Source organism: Triturus cristatus, chromosome 8, assembly GCF_964204655.1.
Source record: "Triturus cristatus chromosome 8, aTriCri1.1, whole genome shotgun sequence".
Classification (NCBI taxonomy): domain Eukaryota; kingdom Metazoa; phylum Chordata; class Amphibia; order Caudata; family Salamandridae; genus Triturus; species Triturus cristatus.
This window is the reverse complement of record NC_140591.1, coordinates 740,444,555-740,463,374: the sequence shown is the minus strand read 5'-3', so window position 1 is coordinate 740,463,374 and position 18,820 is coordinate 740,444,555. Positions and strand designations below refer to the sequence as shown.

Genomic DNA, 18,820 nt, shown 5'->3' with positions numbered 1-18,820 from the left:
CAAGGATTGGAGGGGGTAGTGTATGGGGGAAGGGAGAGGTTGATGTTTTACTGCAGAAGCTAAAATGAAAACCAGAACACTCACCCTCGGTCTACGCACTAAGTAGCAAAAAGTATTTTTTCATTGTCACCCATTCTTGAATTAAGTCATCTATTCACACCTTACACATCCAGCTAATTAGTAATTCATTGAGGCATAAAACTCTGTCTGTAATCTCTAGCCATGCATTGAATTATAGGAGAAGGTTCCACAATAAATACATGTTATGAAATGCAACATATTTGCAATGTGTTTCAGAATCCCACATTTAGCGGTCTGACTCGTTATGTGCTCTATGAGAGCTGGTCTGACAAAATTTGTCAAGGCTGCTTTTGATTCCTAGTCTGGCCCTGTGTGCGAAGTGTCTATTACGATACATGCCTCAAACGATACATATATACAAATCTGAATAGGTTGTTTATTTAGGTGACATGTACTTTTTTGCTTTTTATAGCTTACAATATATGTAAAATCTTTAAGCACGCCCCGCTGGCTAAATGGTATTTCAATACTGGGACCATATATTTCAGGACTTTTTAGGTGTATGTTAGGAATAATTTGCAACCTTTGGTCAGTGCTTTCCTTTCATTTTAGACTATGCAGACCTTTCTGCTGAATCAGAGCATACATATTAACATCTGTAGTTCTTATGCATACTTAAAATGTGACCCCGCTGGCTAGTAACATTTGACCACTTGAACAGCATACAGAACATTTAAACAAACACGTAAAACGTTTTTAGCAAAACCAAAACCGGTTTCTGCACACACCTACTTTTTTAACAATATGTTTTAAAGTCACCAAATTTGTATCAAAATAATTTAGAACATGTGAAGATGTGTATTGGTTTATTTTTGGTACATAATGTGCAAACACTCCAGGTTAGAGTTATACCTTTATGGCCACCTTAACCAAATAGCTGGTTATTTATTTATTTATTTATTTATTTATTTATTTCAGGGAAGTGGCACCTTGGTGTGAACTGTCAATCCCACAATGATCATTGTCATCATCCTTTGAGCCATGGTTTTGATTATTACTACGGCATGCCTTTCACCCTTGTCAATGACTGCCAAGTAGGCAAGCCTATTGAGCAAGCCATACTCATCCGATCTGCCCTGGCTTACTACACACAGTTAGTTTTCTTCGCTCTCCTGACACTTGCAGTTGGAAAGCTCATTGGTCTGATCCCGGTTTCTTGGAAATTTATCATCTGCTTCGCCTTTTGTGGACTCCTCTTCTTCGCCTTCTGGTACTCCTCTTATGGATTCATCCGATACTGGAACTGCCTTGTGATGAGAAACCATGAGATCACTGAACAACCTGTAAATCTAGACAGAACAGCGTCACTTATGGTGAAGGAAGCAGCTTCATTCATTGAGAGGTGAGGATTTTGTTTGTTATGATGTATTTTTAGAACATGTCTATGAATTAGAAAAGGTGTATATCAAGAGTCACTTACAGTCAATCAACAACTTAATTAAATATTCTTGTCTTCACATTCAGGATTTGAATTTGTGCAAACATGAAATTTGCCTTAAATTACTTACCTCTTGTAGGTTTTAGAATCAATCATTTTTATTACGTGGCCGCAAGGTAGCAAATACACAGCTTAGCTGCCTACATCATAGTGCCGGCAGAGCGAAAACTACTGAGAATGACACAGCGTTTAGATCTACATCCCGGAGGACGACCTCGCGATGAGTTCAAGCCATAGTGAGTCATTAAGGTGCCTAGCGAAAGTACCACTTTTATAAGAAACACTAAACAAAGAAACACTAAGCAATAACCGCTCCATTGCTAAGAGTTGCCAGAGTTTCTGAATCCAATCTCGAGGTTCTGGAATCGTCAGGGACCCCCAATGTGCTAGGAGCACCTGCTGCGCTGCAAGTAATGCCATGGCGATCTGCATACCCTTCAGGGATTTCACCGGGAAGAACTTAGGATGGGGAAGACCTAACAATGTATATTCGGGAGTACGTGGCAATGTAATCTGAAATGCTGCATCAATTTCATCAATGATTGCTGTCCAATAGCGCACCAGCTTTGGGCAGTGCCATAGTAAACGCACCAGAGTGCCAGTAAGACCACACCCCCGCCAGCAGAGGTCTGACTTGGACCTGTCCCAAATCTTAATGTACACTGGAGTATAATACCAGTGAGTAACCACTTTATATGCAGATTCCGCCCCTGCTGTATTGGATGCAGTGTGATGCTCTCTGTTAAAAATGTGTTCCCACTCTGTGCAAAAAGGGCTTCCCTAGGTCAGTTTCCCATCTGATTTGTGCTTTTATGCGGTGTCTCTTTGATTGTGTAGTGATCACGGAATAAAGTTCAGAGTTGAGTTTACGATCATCCTTTTTACACACCAGTCATTTTTCGAAGGATTTCAGGGGGCAAGACATGAGAGCGAAGTTCTCCGACCGCGTAACCCAGTGTGCGACCTGCGAGTAATGGAAGGCATCTGACGCTGGCAAATCATAATCCCTACGCAACTGATGAAAGGGGATCACGCAATCGAGATCAAACAGGGAACCCACCCTTTTGCAACCCTCCTCCCTCCAGCGATGGAAGGTCGTGGATGCACATCCTGGCTGAAAGTTGGGATTGTCTACTATGGGGGACATAGGGGAAGGAAAAGTGGTCCACCCTTTCGGGCCTGCTAATCGATCCCAAACCTTGAGAGTCGGGGAGGTAAAACAGAGAGGAGGATAGCCCCCACGCTCTATGCCTGCGCTGAAGCCACAGTTCCCGCCATATGTTCCGTCCGGCTACTGTTTGGTCCATAGAATTACAGTGCTTGCTGGATAGGGACCTGTTCCATTCCGTGATGTAACAGAGGCATGTTGCCTGGTAATAGGCACTCATCATCGGGAAGCCGAGTCCTCCCTATGCCTTCATGTGTAAATGCAAGATGCGGTTTCTTATTGTCCCATAAGAACTTATTAAGAAGTCCCTGCAGCTTCCGAAGCGCGCCCGCCGGTGGGCTCAAAGAGAGCATTTGGAAGATGTGTAGGATGTGTGATAACACCGTCATCTTCACTGCCGCTATCCTGACGTACCACGCCAAGCTTGAGACGCGACCAGGCAGCCAGTGCCTTGGTCGTCTGCTCCATCAACAGGGTGTAATTAAGAGCGGATGTATAAGGTCAATGAGGTGCAGTAGTCTCTTAGTATTATCCCCTCCCTGCCGCGTCGGTATTAAGCTGGACTGGTCCGGGTCTACAATATTATCCATGAGGGGACTAAGTCGTGAGGCTAAAACACCTGCAAACAACTTTGCATCAATATTAAGGAGCGAGATCGGTCTGTACGACCCACACTCGTTAGGTTCTTTTCCGGGCTTAAGGATTACAGAAATTGCCGCCTCAGACATGGAAGGCGTCACTTCCCCAGTGTCTAGGAATGCGTTAAAAAGCCTTGTTAAAAGGGGAGCCAGCTCCGCACAAAATGTTTTGTAGAACAGGGTCGGGAAGCCATCCGGGCCCGGTGACTTAGCCACTTTGAGCCACGCTATCGCCGATATTACCTCCTTGATGCGAATAGGGGAGTCCGAATTGTCAGATGAGGGCTTGAGTAAGGGAGTGATATCACAGGAGGCCAAATATTCCCCTGGATCATGCAAATGGGTATCTCCCTTCGAATAAAGGCTTTGGTAAAACGGACTAAAGGTATCAGGAATAAGGGCATCTGTGGTATGTTCTACTGCATTCTGGCCCCGTACGGAGGGGATTGCGGACGCCAGCGCTTGCGCCCGTAGTCTATGTGTGAGCATCCTCCCACACTTATCTCCACTGATGTAGAATTTATGCCAGAGCCGCAGGAGCGCATGCTCAGCCTTATCTAGATCCAGATGTTTCAGCATACGGCGCCGCATTTCCAGTTCCGTCCAAACTCTCGGTGCCCCAGTGCGCTTGTGAACTGCCTCTAGTTCTCCTACCTCCTTCTCCAGATGTGCACATTTCTCTTTGCGGAGCCGTGCGAAAGATGCCGCAACAGCAATAAATTCCCCCGTACTACTAGCTTCAAAGCCTCCCATACCGACGCGAGGGGTGTGCCTCCCTGGTCGTTCTCAGAGATGTAATGTTTTATAGTGTCCCGAATCCGTTGAGTGACTTCATCAAAGTGAAGGAGGGAATCGCGGAGACACCAGCCCAGAGGTGTAGAACGCGCGCATTGCACTGGAAGCTGGACTGAAATGAGCGCATGATCTGAGAGGGAGCGAGGAGTAATATCTGCAGGAGGCTAAAAAGGCTAAAAAGTGATCAAGACGTGCATATGTTTTGCGTGCCGCTGCAAAGTATGTATAGTCGCGCTCATTAGGGTGTTGTACGCGCCACACATCGCACAGCCCGCAGTCAGACAGCCATTGTTTCCCAGCCCGTGTCAGCGCCCCTGCGTGATTAGACCTCTGTCCTGATCTATCCAACTCCGGATCCATCACAACATTCAAGTCTCCCCCGATCAAAAGTGCTGAATCAGGAGAAGCAAGAGCCTCGGATAAATCTAGGCGCAAAAAGGGTTCTTGTTGCTTATTCGGGGCATGTAAGGACCCAACCGTAAAATGTATATCTCCCCATTGTACCCTGACAGCCAACAACCTTCCCTTTATTTCTGTCACCGTAGAAACTACTTTGCATTGTGAGTGTGCACTAAAGAGTATCGCCACCCCATTTTGTTTGGACAGTCCCGAGGACCAGAACTGTTATGGGAAGCGCCTATCCCTCATACGCTTGGTATCTTTAGCTAAAAGATGGGTTTCTTGGAGCAGACAAACATCCCCCCCAGCATTTTCTAAAAGGGAGAGTATTGCAGATCGCTTGACAGGATTATTCAACCACCCGTACATTCAAGCTAACAATTTTCAGGTCCCTACCCATCGTAGCAGTGGGGGAGAGAAAAGCTATGCACCGGCCCAAGGCCACCGGGATCAGAGCCAGTGAGGGTCATCTCCCAAAACCGGGTTACCTGCTTATCTCGCCCGTGATCTGATGCGGAACCCCAAAAGAACACCCACAAATACCCGTGTCAACAACATAAGAAACCCCTGAAGAAAACAAGTCAGAGAGAAAACAAGAAAACATGACAGAAGTTCGTCTCAGTGGTCAGTGTCCAGGGGAACGTGGCACAGGCCCAGTCCGTACCAAGGTTGACGTGTCTATCACACCGATGACTATGGTGTAGCAACACTGCGCTCAGTCGAAGGGCCTCCCCCTCCTACGCTGAATGAAGCACTCAAGTGGCCTCCATGCCAAGCACTTCAAGGTGTTGCAGGGTTATCCGTTACTTCAGGCGTTTGAATCTGGTGTTTGTTAAGCGCGACTACTCACCTGTAAGGGTCTCAAGGCCCTGGGGGTGTGGGGGGATTCGCAGGTTCCAGTACGTCAAGGAGGGGGTCTGTCGAAGAGCCAGGTTTTGAGTTGCTTGCGAAGACGGGGAGCGATGTTATCTGTCTGAGGTGGAGCGAAAGGTTGTTCCAGGCTCTGGCCGCGAGGAAGGATAATGACCTGCCTCCTGATATGGTCTTTCTGGTGCGGGGGACCACTGCGTAGGAGAGCTGGGCTGATCATAGGGTCCTTTTGGGTGTGTGGAATTTGAGTCAGCTGTTCAGATATGCTGGTCCGGTGTCGTGGAGGGCCTTATGAGCGTGGGTTAGCATCTTGAAGGTGACTCTAGCTTCGATGGGGAGTCAGTGGAGTGTTCGCAGGTGCTGGGAGATGTGGCAGTGTCTTGGCAGGTTGAGGACCAGTCTTGCGGCTGCGTTTTGGATGTTCTGTAGCTCGCGGGTGAGGTTTTTGTTTATTCCGGCATAGAGTGCATTGCCGTAGTCGAGCCTGCTGGTGACCAGGGCGTGAGTGACGGTCTTTCTGTGTTCGAGGGGGATCCATTTGAAGGTCTTACGTAGGAGGCGGAGGGTGTGGAAGCAGAAGGACGAGACAGAGTTGATCTGGCAGTCCATTTTGAGCTCTTAGTCCAGGATGATTCCCAGGTTGCATGCGTGGTCCGTGGGGGTAGGCGGGCTTCCGAGGGCGGGGGGCCACCAGGTGTCATTACAGGCATCTGTGTTTGGGCCCATGATGAGTACTTCCGTTTTGTTGGTGTTTAGTTGTAGGCAGCTGTTTTTCATCCATTTGGCGACGGCTTCCATGCCTTCTCAAAAGATGTATCTGGCGGGGTTGGGTTCGTTGGATAGGGAGAGGATGAGTTGCGTGTCGTCTGCGTATGACACAATGTTGAGTCCGTAGGTTCTGACGATGGGGGCGAGCGGAGCCATGTAGATGTTGAAGAGCGTAGGGCTGAGGGAGGGCCCCTGGGGGACTCCGCAGGTGGTAGGTGTAGGGTCTGAGAGGAAAGGGGGAGTCTGACCCGCTGTGTTCTGCCAGAGAGGAAGGAGCAGATCCAGTCGAGGGCCTTGTCTTGGATCCCTGCATCGTGGAGTCTGCGTATTAGGGTGCGGTGAGAGACTGTGTCGAACGCCGCTGAGAGGTCGAGGAGGACAAGGGCTGCTGTTTCTCCTTTGTCCAGTAAAGTACGGATGTCGTCTGTTGCGGCGAGGAGGGCGGTTTCCGTACTGTGTTTTTTTCTGAAGCCGGATTGGGAGGAGTCGAGGATGTTGTGCTCTTCGATGAATGTGGTGAGTTGGCTGTTGATGGCTTTCTCGATGACTTTCGCTGGGAACGGGAGCAGGGAGATGGGTCTGTAGTTTTTGAAGACGGTGGGGTCCGCCAAGAGTTTATTCAGGAGGGGGTTGATCTCAGCGTGTTTCCAGTCATCAGGGAATGAGGCAGTTGCCAGGGAGCGGTTGATGGTGTGGCAGAGCATGGGTGCAAGACCACTGACTCATTGTCAGTGAAATTGCTCTCCCTCCCTCGCAGCTCCACCATTAAATGAGGCCTGCCCCTGCACTATCAAGTGTTGGTTTGAAGCACTTCTCCATCCACAGGTTTCCCTGCGCCTCATTGCTGGTGGTCCAGTGGACCTCTGTCTCCACTCGCTTGCTCTCCTTTTTCTCTCCTCTTTCACTCGTTTTTTTCCCTCACTTCTATCTCCCCCCTTCACTCTCCTTCTGGGTCTTTCCTCCATTTTCTGTAGTCTTCCCTCCAATTTTCACTCGTTCTTTACCCTCATCTCAATCTCCCCCTTTCACTCTCCTGCGTCCTCTGTGTCTTTCCTCCACTCTTTCTTGTACTTTTGCTGCCTTATTTGCACTTTTCTCTCTCTTTTTGCCTTTTTCCTTTTGCCGTTTTCAGCCTGTTTTTCCCCGCCGCTGCTGCCCCCGCGGCTCCTCCCCCCAGCACGACCAGTGCGACCAGCCAAATCCAGCTTCCCTGCCCACTCCCGCCTCCCAGCTGTCCAGCCCTCCCCGACCCATACTTAATGGCAGCCGCTGCGGGGACAGGCGAGCAAGACCACTGACTCATTGTCAGTGAAATTGCTCTCCCTCCCTCGCAGCTCCACCATTAAGTGAGGCCTGCCCCTGCACTATCAAGTGTTGGTTTGAGGCCCTCCTCCACCCGCAGGTTTCCCTGCGCCTCATCCCTTGTGGTCCAGTGGACCTCTGTCTCCATTCTCTTGCTCTGCTTTTTCTCTCCTCTTTCATTCGTTTTTTTCCCTCACTTCTATCTCCCCCTTCACTCTCCTTCTAGGTCTTTCCTCTATTTTCTGTTGTTTTCCCCTCATTTCAAGCTCCCCCTTCACTCTCCTTCTGTGTCTTCCCTCTGTTTTTCACTCGTTCTTTACCCTCATCTCAATCTCCCCCTTTCACTCTCATGTGTCCTCTGTGTCTTTCCTCCACTCTTTCTTGTACTTTTGCTGCCTTATTTGCACTTTTCTGTCTCTCTTTTTGCCTTTTTCCTTTTGCCTTTTTCAGCCCGTTTTTCCCCGCCGCTGCTGCCCCCGCGGCCCCTCCCCCAGAGCACGACCAGTGCGACCAGCCAAATCCAGCTCCCCTCCCCGCTCCCGCCTCCCAGCTGTCCAGCCCTCCCTGACCCCTACTTAATGGCGGCTGCTGCGGGGACAGTCGAGCAAGACCACTGACTCATTGTCAGTGAAATTGCTCTCCCTCCCTCGCAGCTCCACAATTAAGTGAGGCCTGCCCCTGCACTATCAGGTGTTGGTTTGAGGCCCTCCTTCACCCGCAGGTTTCCCTGCGCCCCATCCCTGGTGGTCCAGTGGACCTCTGTCTCCATTCTCTTGCTCTGCTTTTTCTCTCCTCTTTCACACGTTTTTTTCCCTCACTTCTATCTCCCCCTTCACTCTCCTTCTGGGTCTACCCTCCATTTTCTGTCATTTTCCCCTCATTTCCAGCTCCCCCCTTCACTCTCCTTCTGTATCTTCCCTCCATTTTTCACTCGTTCTTTACCCTCATCTCAATCTCCCCCTTTCACTCTCATGTGTCCTCTGTGTCTTTCCTCCACTCTTTCTTGTACTTTTGCTGCCTTATTTGCACTTTTCTCTCTCTTTTTGCCTTTTTCCTTTTGCCTTTTTCAGCCCTTTTTTCCCCGCCGCTGCTGCCCCCGCGGCCCCTCCACCAGTACGACCAGTGCGACCAGTCAAATCCAGCCCCCCTTCCCGCTCCCGCCTCCCAGCTGTCCAGCCCTCCCCGACCCCTACTTAATGGCGGCCCCTGCGTGGCCGCTGTGCGGCCGCGTCGCCGGGGCACCAAAGGCAAGCCTGTCTGCGCCCGTCCGCGACCCAACTGCGACCAGCGCAAGGAACCCTGGATCTCTGCACCGCCAACGCTACAACCCAGCGGCACTCCACGCTCTCAACCCAGGCCGCAACAACAACTGCAAGCTAGCATCACCAGCCGACACTCACGGACCCTACAGCTGTCACCGCTGCCGGCACACCTGCAGCACTGCCAAGACCACTGACCCAGCGCAATCCGCCCGCAAGAACACAACCAAACCGAAGACCCTGCAATGCATCCTCCTCAACGTCCGATCCCTCCAGAGACACGCCACCGAAGTCTGGGACCTCCTCGACAGCACTACCCCGGACATAGCATTCTTTACCGAAACCTGGACCAGCACTACCTCGGGACCGGACATCGCCCTCGCCATTCCCCAAGGATACAAGATCTCCAGGAAGGACCACCCCACCCACCTGGGTGGAGGAATCGCCATCGTCCACAAATCCACCCTCCACCTGAGCACACTCCCCGACGAGCCCACAGACATGATGGAACACCTTCACTTCAAGATACTGGCCAGCCCTACCTCTACCCTCCGAGAAACCCTCATCTACCGACTCCCTGGACCCCGTGGACTTTTCGCCAACTCCATCACGGACATCACCTCCCCGCATGCCATCCTGTCCACCAACTACACCCTACTGGGAGACCTCAACTTCCACCTCGACAACCAACTGGACCCCAGCACCACATCCCTCCTGGACAACCTCCACCACATTGGACTCCACCAGATCGTGACCGAACCCACGCACTCAGCATGACACATCCTTGACCCCCTCTTCACAACAGGAAACTCCATCACCTTCAGCCACACCACCAAACTCCCATGGACTGACCATCGATGCGTCCACTTCACCTTCAGAACACCCACCATCCACAGACACCAGCACCTGCTCCCACGAAGAAACTGGAACAGAATCACCGAAGACCAGCTAACTTCATCATTCAGCAACTCCACCCCAACCATCGCGGAAAACGACGACACCAACACCGCAGCCCGAACCCTGCACAGATGGCTCTCCGACAGCGCCAACACCATAGCCCCCTCAAGAAAAACAACAACACCCACGCCAAGAAAGCTAGATGGTTCATCACTGAACTTCGAGAGTCCAGACGCACTTGCCGCCGCCTCGAAAAGGCCTGGAGGAACACCAAATCCACAGAAGCCCTGAACAACTTCAGAGCCATCACCAACGCCCACCACCAACTCTTCAGAAAAACGAGGAAAAAAGCGATTGAAGACAGAATCTCCACTCATGCACACAACAGCAAAGAACTCTTCAACATCATCAAGGAGTTCGCCCAACCCACTAGCGAGTCCACCGACATCCCTCCCTCACAAGACCTCTGCGACAAACTCAGCACCTTTTTCCACCACAAAATCAAGAGCATCTACGACAACTTCGACGAACACAACCAACACACTGAACCCTCACCAACCACCCCGACACCCTGAAGCCAGCGACCGACAACTGGACAGCCCTCACCACCGAAGACACACTGAAGACGATGAAGTCAATCCACTCCGGGGCCCCCACGGACCCCTGCCCCCACCACATTTTCAACAGAGCCGCCGACACCATCGCCGGCACCCATGCTTGTGCAACTGATGAAAGGGCCGCCTCCCTCTCCCGCTTGCTAGCAGCCATGTCAGGTGCAGTGCTTGGCATCGATCTCCCAACTCGTTGCCATTCAGAGGAGCAATGTCATCTGCGAGGGAGTGGTTGAGCATCTTCTGTCCCAGTGGGGAGCCTCTCCATACCCAGCTTGTCATACGCTTCCTCCAAGGATCGGATCTGAAGCAATTTGCCCTGATGTTTGAAGATGAGGCGGAACGGATGGCCCTAGGAGTAAGGAATCTTCTGTTCTCGGAGATGGGTGGTGATGGGCTTAAATTCTCTGTGTTTAGACAGTGTGGAAGCTGCTAAGTCTTGGTAAAGCGTAGGTTGGTGGCCGCGGAACTGCACTGGGTTAAGGTCCCTAGCCCTACGCAGGATGCGTTCCTTTAGTTGAAAATCATGCACGCAGACGAGTATGTCGGGGGGAGCCTTAGCACCACGCGGAAGGCCCACTCGGTGAACACGGTCCATTTGTATCTCCTGTACCTCCTCGTCCCCAAGGATCTGTAGGAACAAGGCGCTGACATAGGCACAGAGGTCATCGCCTTCACCTTTCCACGGAACCGCCCGGATCCAGATATTGTTAGGTCTGGAGCGGTTCTCCAAGCCCTCCGCGTGGGCTTGCAAATCTATGTTCTGCTCCCGAAGACACAGCATCTCCTGCTGTAGCTGGTGTAAATCATCCTCCCTGCTCAGATCGTGTTCCTCCAATATCGCCACTCTTTCCCCAGTTCCATCAACATCACGCCAAACCTCTCGCAGATCTGCAGAAAGCTGTGAACGGAGGTCCTGAATGTCCTCCTTGATAGCGGAGAAGAGCTCGACCATGAAGGCCTTAGTCGCTGGCGCGTCCTCCCCATCTAACCAGCGCCGTTCCAGCTGCAGGCTGTGTTGCCCCGATGTTTTCTGCAGAAGGTCCTTCAGGGATTTGTCTCTCTTTTCCTTGGACAATGACATACTGTTCGGGCGATCTCCACTGGACACTCCTCGTGCCTCTTTCCCTGAATGAGAGTAGCGGTCCAGGGCACAAACTACCACCAGGCCTTCTCAGACAGGTCCGGCAAACTGCATCAGTACACTGTCGGCGCGCAGGGGGATGCTCACACTCAGCCTCGTACCGCCGACTTGCATCACTTCCACACTCTCTGTGTTCTCTGCCGGTCCCGGGCCAGCCGGCTCTCTCTCAGTATTATATTCTTCTGTCCGTCAGCTTGGGATTAGCGCATGGAGTATTGTGATTCAGTGGGGCAGCTGGGCCCAAAGGTCAGCAAAGTTATACAGCATCAAGGGAGAGCCAGGTCCATGAGGATGACCACCCCACCACTAGTGCATTCCAGAGTGTAGCACCAGCAGGAGGATGGGGTGCCCCAGCCACCAAGTCGCTGTCCCACAGCCTGCCACGTGGTCACTCGCACAGGGAGGGAGCATTTGTTAAGGACCCACCGGGGCAAGGCCTACTCGCATCTCAAATCCCTGCTGATCAGTGGGGATCGCGGGTGTGGCCTCAATCACTCCAGGCACCACCAAGGGCACTGTATGCCAGACCAAAGCGGGGAAGATATTGCAGTTAAATCATTCAGGGGAACTTTCCAGAAGTCTCAATGCAGGTTATCACACACAGTCTCTTCCCTTATTGGGCTCAGGTTTCATGGCCGTACCGCTTCTGCTAGGCCTCACCGTCACCTCTACAGCAGCGCTCTGAGCAGGGCAATGCTGCAGTGTCCCTCTTTCCCAGCTCCCAGGCACCGGTGGTAGCCCCGGTCGGAGCGCCGCTCCGTCCGCCGATCAGCGGATCGGGTCTCGCCTTCGTTGGCTGCACCTCACAGTCCCGGCCCATCACTCCTTACCTGCGGGTCCCTCGGGGGATCGCCGCTGAAGCAATGGCTGTTGCTCCCAGCCGCACTACCAGTCCAGGACCCCGCACAGCAGTTGGGGATCCGGGCCGGCAACTCTCTTAAAGCCGGAGCACAGGCCCTCGCTCTCATGCACTCTCGGCCGCCATCTTCTGAGGAACTCGTGCAGGCCGTCACCGGAGCTCCCAAAATGGCGCTGCCTTCAGATCGCGTCCCGTCGCGATCGCGCCAGCTCTGCCCACGCTCCGACACAGTTCCAGCGAGGGTTCCACCCCAGGAAGGTGCTTGCGGCTGCCGTTAAGAACTCTTGGTGCGGATCGCACCGGGGGTCGAGGCTGTCTGCGCATCCACTCGGCTGTCTGCACTGCTGCTCTTCTCGCAGCAATACCGAGGCCGGGAAGTATCTGCACAGTGGTAAAATTCACCTGTGCCCCAAAACTGGGCTCGCCACTGAATCCAGGGCAGCTCCGCGATTCAGCACACCCGCCAGTAAGCACGGATGGGCGCCAGAAAGGGCGATATTACAAAGCTGAGCAGCGGTGGCGCCGGAGGGATAGGGACCCACGTCATATCTCGCCGCCATCTTGGACATGCCCCCCCCCCTTGTAGGTTTTAATAGAACATTCCCATTCTAATATTGAGCCGTCTTAACAAAATTCTTTATGATGGAGGTAAATCCACCAGGGGCTTATTTGTCACATTGCTACATGTTACAGGGGTGTCTTATTTCGCTCTATTTCCTTTTGCAGTAATTAGTACTGCTTTTCATAGCGAAAATCAATTAGATGGATTTTCAAAACCACCAGGTTAAAAATCCGAATTTTACTCCCTTAGGTTTAAACATATTTTGAAGTAAATTTCTGCCTTTTATGGATCTTAGAAAGAATTCAAATGTATTTCGATAGTCACAGATTTCATGGAATGCTCAATGTGTAAGCATTCACACATATGGAAGTATATTAGTGGTGTTCATTTGCGCTTCTGGAGATGAAACACAAAAGGGTATTTGCCCTTTTATTTTATTTTTTACATTTTGTTCTCCAAAGAAAAATATTGATCCACCAGGAAAAAGTCCTTGCTGTACACTCGCATACATGTTGGCAATTTTCCTTTGTGTTGAGACCCTTTCTTGAAAAGGTTGGTAGCTCAGAACATTGCACGTTTGTGGGTATTCGCCAAGTTTAACCAACTTTCATATTTGCTCCCGCCCTAGAATGGCCACAGACCTAACACTCAGAGCAGAGTTGCTGACTTGTAAATGTCATCATACTGTCAATATTTCCACTGGAGTGAATGCCAGATGTGAGGGCTGTAATAAAATGCCTCTCTTTGCATGACCCCCTCTACCTCCCCCCCCACGTTTTTGGACTGATGCTGCTGTTTTTTTTACTCTCAAGGGGCACTGAATCCTGTCAAAAAGGCCTCAGTGCCAGTGTTTTGACCCTTAAGAGGAATATATATTGTTGACTCACCCACAGTTGGCACAAATTACCTTATGAGTCTCTAGTATATAACAACAGGGGTACCTAGGGCCTGTAAGTTAAATTGTTCCTTGTGGACTGTGGCACCTATTGTGCACTAAATGTGTGAAAAAGCAAAAACACAATCCCCAGACCGCCATTGCCGGATGGAAGAGCAGTTTAACTCGACTTTGCCATTTGAAGTAATAGCAAAGCCCAAACCTTCCTTTTTAATACGTATAAGTTGCGCCTGAGGCAGGCCTACTGAGCTGTGACGGCAGGGTAAATTATATTAGAAAGATGGGAATGTGTTTTAGTAACTTTACTTGGCCTGATAGAAAAACCCTGCATTGTCATTTTTACAGTGGAAAGGGTAGTAGCCCCATTGGTGAGTACAGAATTACACGCTAACAACTCAACAATGTAAACTTCTAAATGGGATTACCAACTATGATACTTCAAAGAATAAAAAGAATCATTGCATTAATCCTGACTTGCTGCTCAAGTCATATATAATGTAACTTTTGCACAAATTGAAACTTTAAGAAGTTGCCACTTTGTAGCTAAAAGTTTCCATTGACCGTTTATAGTTGCACTCAAACTGTTGTCCTCAAGACAGCCTGCTGCCATTCTGGGGAGGGGTGTGAATGTTATGTTATGTTATGTTATGTTAAATGGGACTTTTATAGCGCAACGGCTACTCCAAAGGAGTGTCCCGGCGCTTTTGTGCTCCAGACCAAAGAAAGAGCTGGAAAACATAACAGTAAAAAGAGCAGGGGCCTAAAGAGGGGGCAGATTATCCAGTGAACAGCCAGGTTTTTAAGTCTTTTCTGAAGGCAAGCAGGTTAGCGGTGTTTCGCAAGGACACCGGTAAGGAATTCCATAGCTGCGGAGCAAGAAAGCTAAAGGACCGGCCGCCTAGCCGAGCCCTTTTGATGCGTGGCACCCGAGCGAAAGCCAAAGCTTCTGACCTGAGGGATCGTACAGGTCGATAGAAGTCCAGCCTCCTCTGAAGATATTTGGCACCATTGCCATGCAAGGCCTTATGGGCGAGAGTCATGGCCTTGAAAAGTATCCTCTTCCGCACCGGAAGCCAGTGAAGGGATACGAGGAGATTGGAGGCACTGGTGCGGCGGTGCAGGCCAAAAATTGCACGAGCAGCAGCGTTCTGAGTAACCTGCAAACGCTGGAGGAGGTATTCAGGCAGACCCAGATATAGGACATTTGCATAGTCCAATCTGGACCCTATGAGTGCCTGAACAGTGATCCTCCGATGTTCCTCCGAGAGAAGGGGAAAGAACTTGCGCAACATTCTGAGTATCCCAAAGCATGTTCCCGTAAGAGTGGAAACCTGGGATTTGAGCGAGAGCTCGTTGTCAATTTTAACCCCCAGGTTCTTAGCCCACTTAGAGGACTGAGTGGGAGGGAACATGTCAGCAGGCCACCATCCCTGCCAATCTGGTTCTGATGGGCATCCGAAGAATAGTATTTCGGATTTGTCCGAGTTGCATTTGAGGCTGTTGTGTGAAAACCAGCTAAAGACAGCCCCAAGGCACTCGCAGATCCTTTCTCCATCGAACTCTTCGCTCTTACGACAGGTGAATAGAAGCTGGGTGTCGTCAGCATAAGAGACGATCCGGGCCCCGTAGGACTCCGCCAGTGTCGCCAGAGGGGTCATAAGGATGTTAAATAGAGTGGGGCTCAGTACAGAGCCCTGAGGCACTCCGACTCCCAATGGCGGCATCTCGGCGGACCCGGGTGGGACCCAGACCGTCTGCCGGCGGTTGGCCAGAAAGGAACGAAACCAGTTGAGCACCGTCCCCCCTAGACCGATGTTATGAAGTCTAGTGAGGAGATCCTCGTGGGGGACGGTGTCAAACGCCGCCGACAGGTCTAACATGACTAACATCGCCCTGCCTCCTGTGTCCAGCACCTCCTTCACGATCTCCGAGACTTCCAGGAGCGCCGTCTCGGTGCTTAAGTTGGAACGAAAGCCCGATTGGGATTCATGAAGTAACTCATTAGACTCCAGGAAGTTAGAAAGCACGCTGTGCACGTGTTTCTCCAGGATCTTGGTCAGTGCTGGAAGGAGCGAGATTGGCCTATAATTAGAAGGCGCCTCTGGATCAAGATTGGGCTTCTTGATCAGGGGGATGACCATGGCTTGCTTCCAGGCCTGGGGCAGAAAACCCTGACTCAGGGATAAATTGAGGATAGGATTAGCTATGGGATTAATGACATCTGCCATTTTCGCTAAGAATTTTGCTGGACACGGATCTAATGGTGAGCCTGATTTAAGGTTCCTCATCAAGGCTAAGGATGCGGCAACCGGAAGGGGAGGAAAGTCTAGCAAAGCTGGGCCAGGAGGAGACAGGAAGACTGTCTCCGTCGGCATCGTAGATAAATCATCTAACGCTCTCGACGGGAAAGAATCCTGAATTAGCCTGATTTTGGTGGTGAAGAAATTGGCAATAGTGTTAGCCCAGGTCTCCACCGGGGCACCCTGAGTAGAGGTTGTCCGGGGCCTGGTAAATTCACGTACAATTGAAAAAATCTCCTTACAGGAGTTAGCTGCGTCTTCAATCCTTTTAGCGAAGTAACATTTCTTGCCCTGTAAGATAAGATCGTGGTAGGACTTCATCATGATTTTATAGCGTTGTTTGGCTTCAGGCTCATACTGGACTCTCCACGCCCGCTCAGCAGCTTTACATTGCCTACGAGCGTGGGCTAAATCCTCCGTAAACCAGGGGGCAGAGACCCGCCGGGCAGCAGATTTGGGTGGCTGTGAGGGAGCGAGCTCATTTAGTCTGGCAAGAAGCCAGGATTGTAGGCTCTCCAGATCTTTCTCCAGGTCGCCAGTACAGGAAACAGGGTGATCTGCCAGAGCATGCGTTAGCATGTCTGGGGTCACCCGGTGGAATGCCCTATAGCTGCTGCCCTGCTGCCTCATGACACTGGCCGGAGAGGTCACAGTAGAAGGTATTTCAAAGTGGGCAAGATAATGATCAGACCAGACGACTGGCAGAAGAGTTACAGCCATGATAGGTGTGGTGGAAAACACCTGATCGAGTGTGTGGCCTTTGTTGTGGGTCGGACCAGAAAGATAGGGGGAAAGGCCTAGAGTGGATGCAATATCCAGCAATTTGATGGCGTCCTGGTCATTATGGTCGTCCATATGGAAATTAAAATCTCCCGCCAGTAGGCACAGCTCCGATCTAAGGACAAGGATCGACATGGCCTGCTGGAGATCATCAAGAAAGGATCCCACTGGGCCCGGAGGTCTGTAAACAATCAGACCCTTCAGCGCTTGTTGCGGCGATAGGGAGATGGTAAAGGCTAAAGAGTCCGCCCCTGCGATGGTGTGAGTATGCGTGACCGTGCACGGAAAAGATTTTTTAACAACCAAGGCAACTCCTCCTCCCCTACCCTTGTCTCTGTCCTGTCGATGGATGGTATAGTCCGTGGGGATGGCTGCCACAATGTCCGGGTGGGAGGAATCATTCAGCCATGTTTCAGTAAGCATCAGACAGGTAGGACTGGTCGTTGAGAGGAGATCAAAAATCTCTTGAGTGTGTCGGTGCAACGACCTCGTATTGAGGAGTAAACAAAGGTGTTTTATGCTACACTCCTTAGCAGGGATAGGGGAAGGGAAGGAGCTCTCAGAAAGGAACACAAGGGACCTACTGAGGTAGAGGTATGACCTTCTTCTGGTGGGATGGCTACACAGGGTTTTTAGCACAAAAGGTTAGCTTCAAAGGGGAAGCCATCTTTAAAGTGAATGGCGGTCACACATGAGAGGGACTGCTCTTGTGTTCTAGCGGACAGGTGGCATCTGTGACAGAAAGGGAGAAGCTGTTTTCTAATCAGTTTTCCCGTGGGTGTGTAGCCCCCAGATGGCCATACCTCTGGATGGACTAGGGAGCTCCACACACTGAGAAGGGTTGTGTCATGTTGAAAGTGGGCAGAATAGTGCATCCTGGGCCAGCTAGATGCCACACTTCACAGGAAGCCATTATCAGGTGGAAGATGACCTGGTAGCCCATTGGCTAGTTAGTCGCCAAATCCCTGTGTAACGAAATTGGCATAAAAGTGACACCCCTGGCACCCAGACCTTAGATCACATCTGTACTGGAAATAGGACTGAATAATGACTGCGCCGCTGTTCCCTGGATGCTGCACCAAAGACTGGTCTGCATCTCCTGCTTCTTGGGCTAGCAGAGGAAGGAATGTTCCTGTGGTGTTCCTGCTCGATGAAATGGTGTTCCCGAGCCCCACACAGAAAGGATGACACTGGGAGTCAGATTGCTGCCTCTGTGTTACAGCCACGGGGCCATAAATGCTGAAAAGCATATCCCTTTTAGAGTCCAGCACCAAGAAGCTGGATTGTTGCTGGATGCTAAGTTGCAGCATGGGAGACAGAGCCCTGACCCTCAAAAGTTGCACCTGAGTCTGCTGGACCCAGGAGAGGCATTGAAGTGCAGTAGACCAGAGGCAAGTTTTTTTTGCTGGACATCATCCAGACTTCAAGGGACATTGATCCCTAAGGCAAAAGTCACCCTTCTGTGTTCATGGACCAAGGAGTGGCTGAAGAAACACCCCCAACAGCAGTTTCGAATCCTCAGCATCCTTGAGCATTTTCAGCATCCTGTATCCCTTGCATCATGACCACTCCATTGGTTCCTTTAGCGGTTCACCCATAGACCATGAGACTGGACTGGAGACTGCTTTTCTCGCATGGTAACTTCTTAACTGCACCTTGACTGGCTCCCTGCTGGAGTCTATCCCCACAAGAGTACCTTTATAAGAGTTACTTGTTGTGGCTAACCCTAAACTGTGAGTTGCAGTAGATTACAATGATTTATTGTGCTAGGTAAAAATCAGTGATTTATTTTTCATGTGAAAATTCATGTCTCTGGTGGATTCTTGTCATTGAGGTGTCTATTTAAAGATAAAAATGCAACCTAATATAGATTGGTATCTGATTTTTATTATGCTGTGCTTTCTTCTTATTCAACTGGTTTGTTATTTCTTAATGCTTTACAATGTTCCTTTGATAAAGCCTGACTACTCTGAGCCACAGCTACCCAGGACTGAGCAATGAGTTTTACAAACAAACTTCAATGGACCTGATATGGAATTATGACTTAATTATCC

The 18,820-nt window shown here is 50.6% G+C and overlaps 1 protein-coding gene across 9 annotated transcripts in view; it reads left to right on the top strand.

Annotated features, from left to right (window-relative positions):
* The window catches only part of LOC146804998 (arylsulfatase D-like), a 480,817-nt gene that overhangs the window by 275,666 nt on the left and 186,331 nt on the right, over positions 1-18,820 (top strand). For all 9 annotated transcript variants that reach the window (XR_014967772.1, XM_085622134.1, XM_085622142.1 and 6 more), the window contains exon 6: positions 1,000-1,423. Coding sequence is in view for 8 of the 9 variants with exons in the window: in XM_085622134.1 (XP_085478260.1) it covers positions 1,000-1,423 (424 nt within the window). In the remaining variant the exon portion in view is untranslated. The remainder of the gene's footprint in view (positions 1-999; positions 1,424-18,820) is intronic.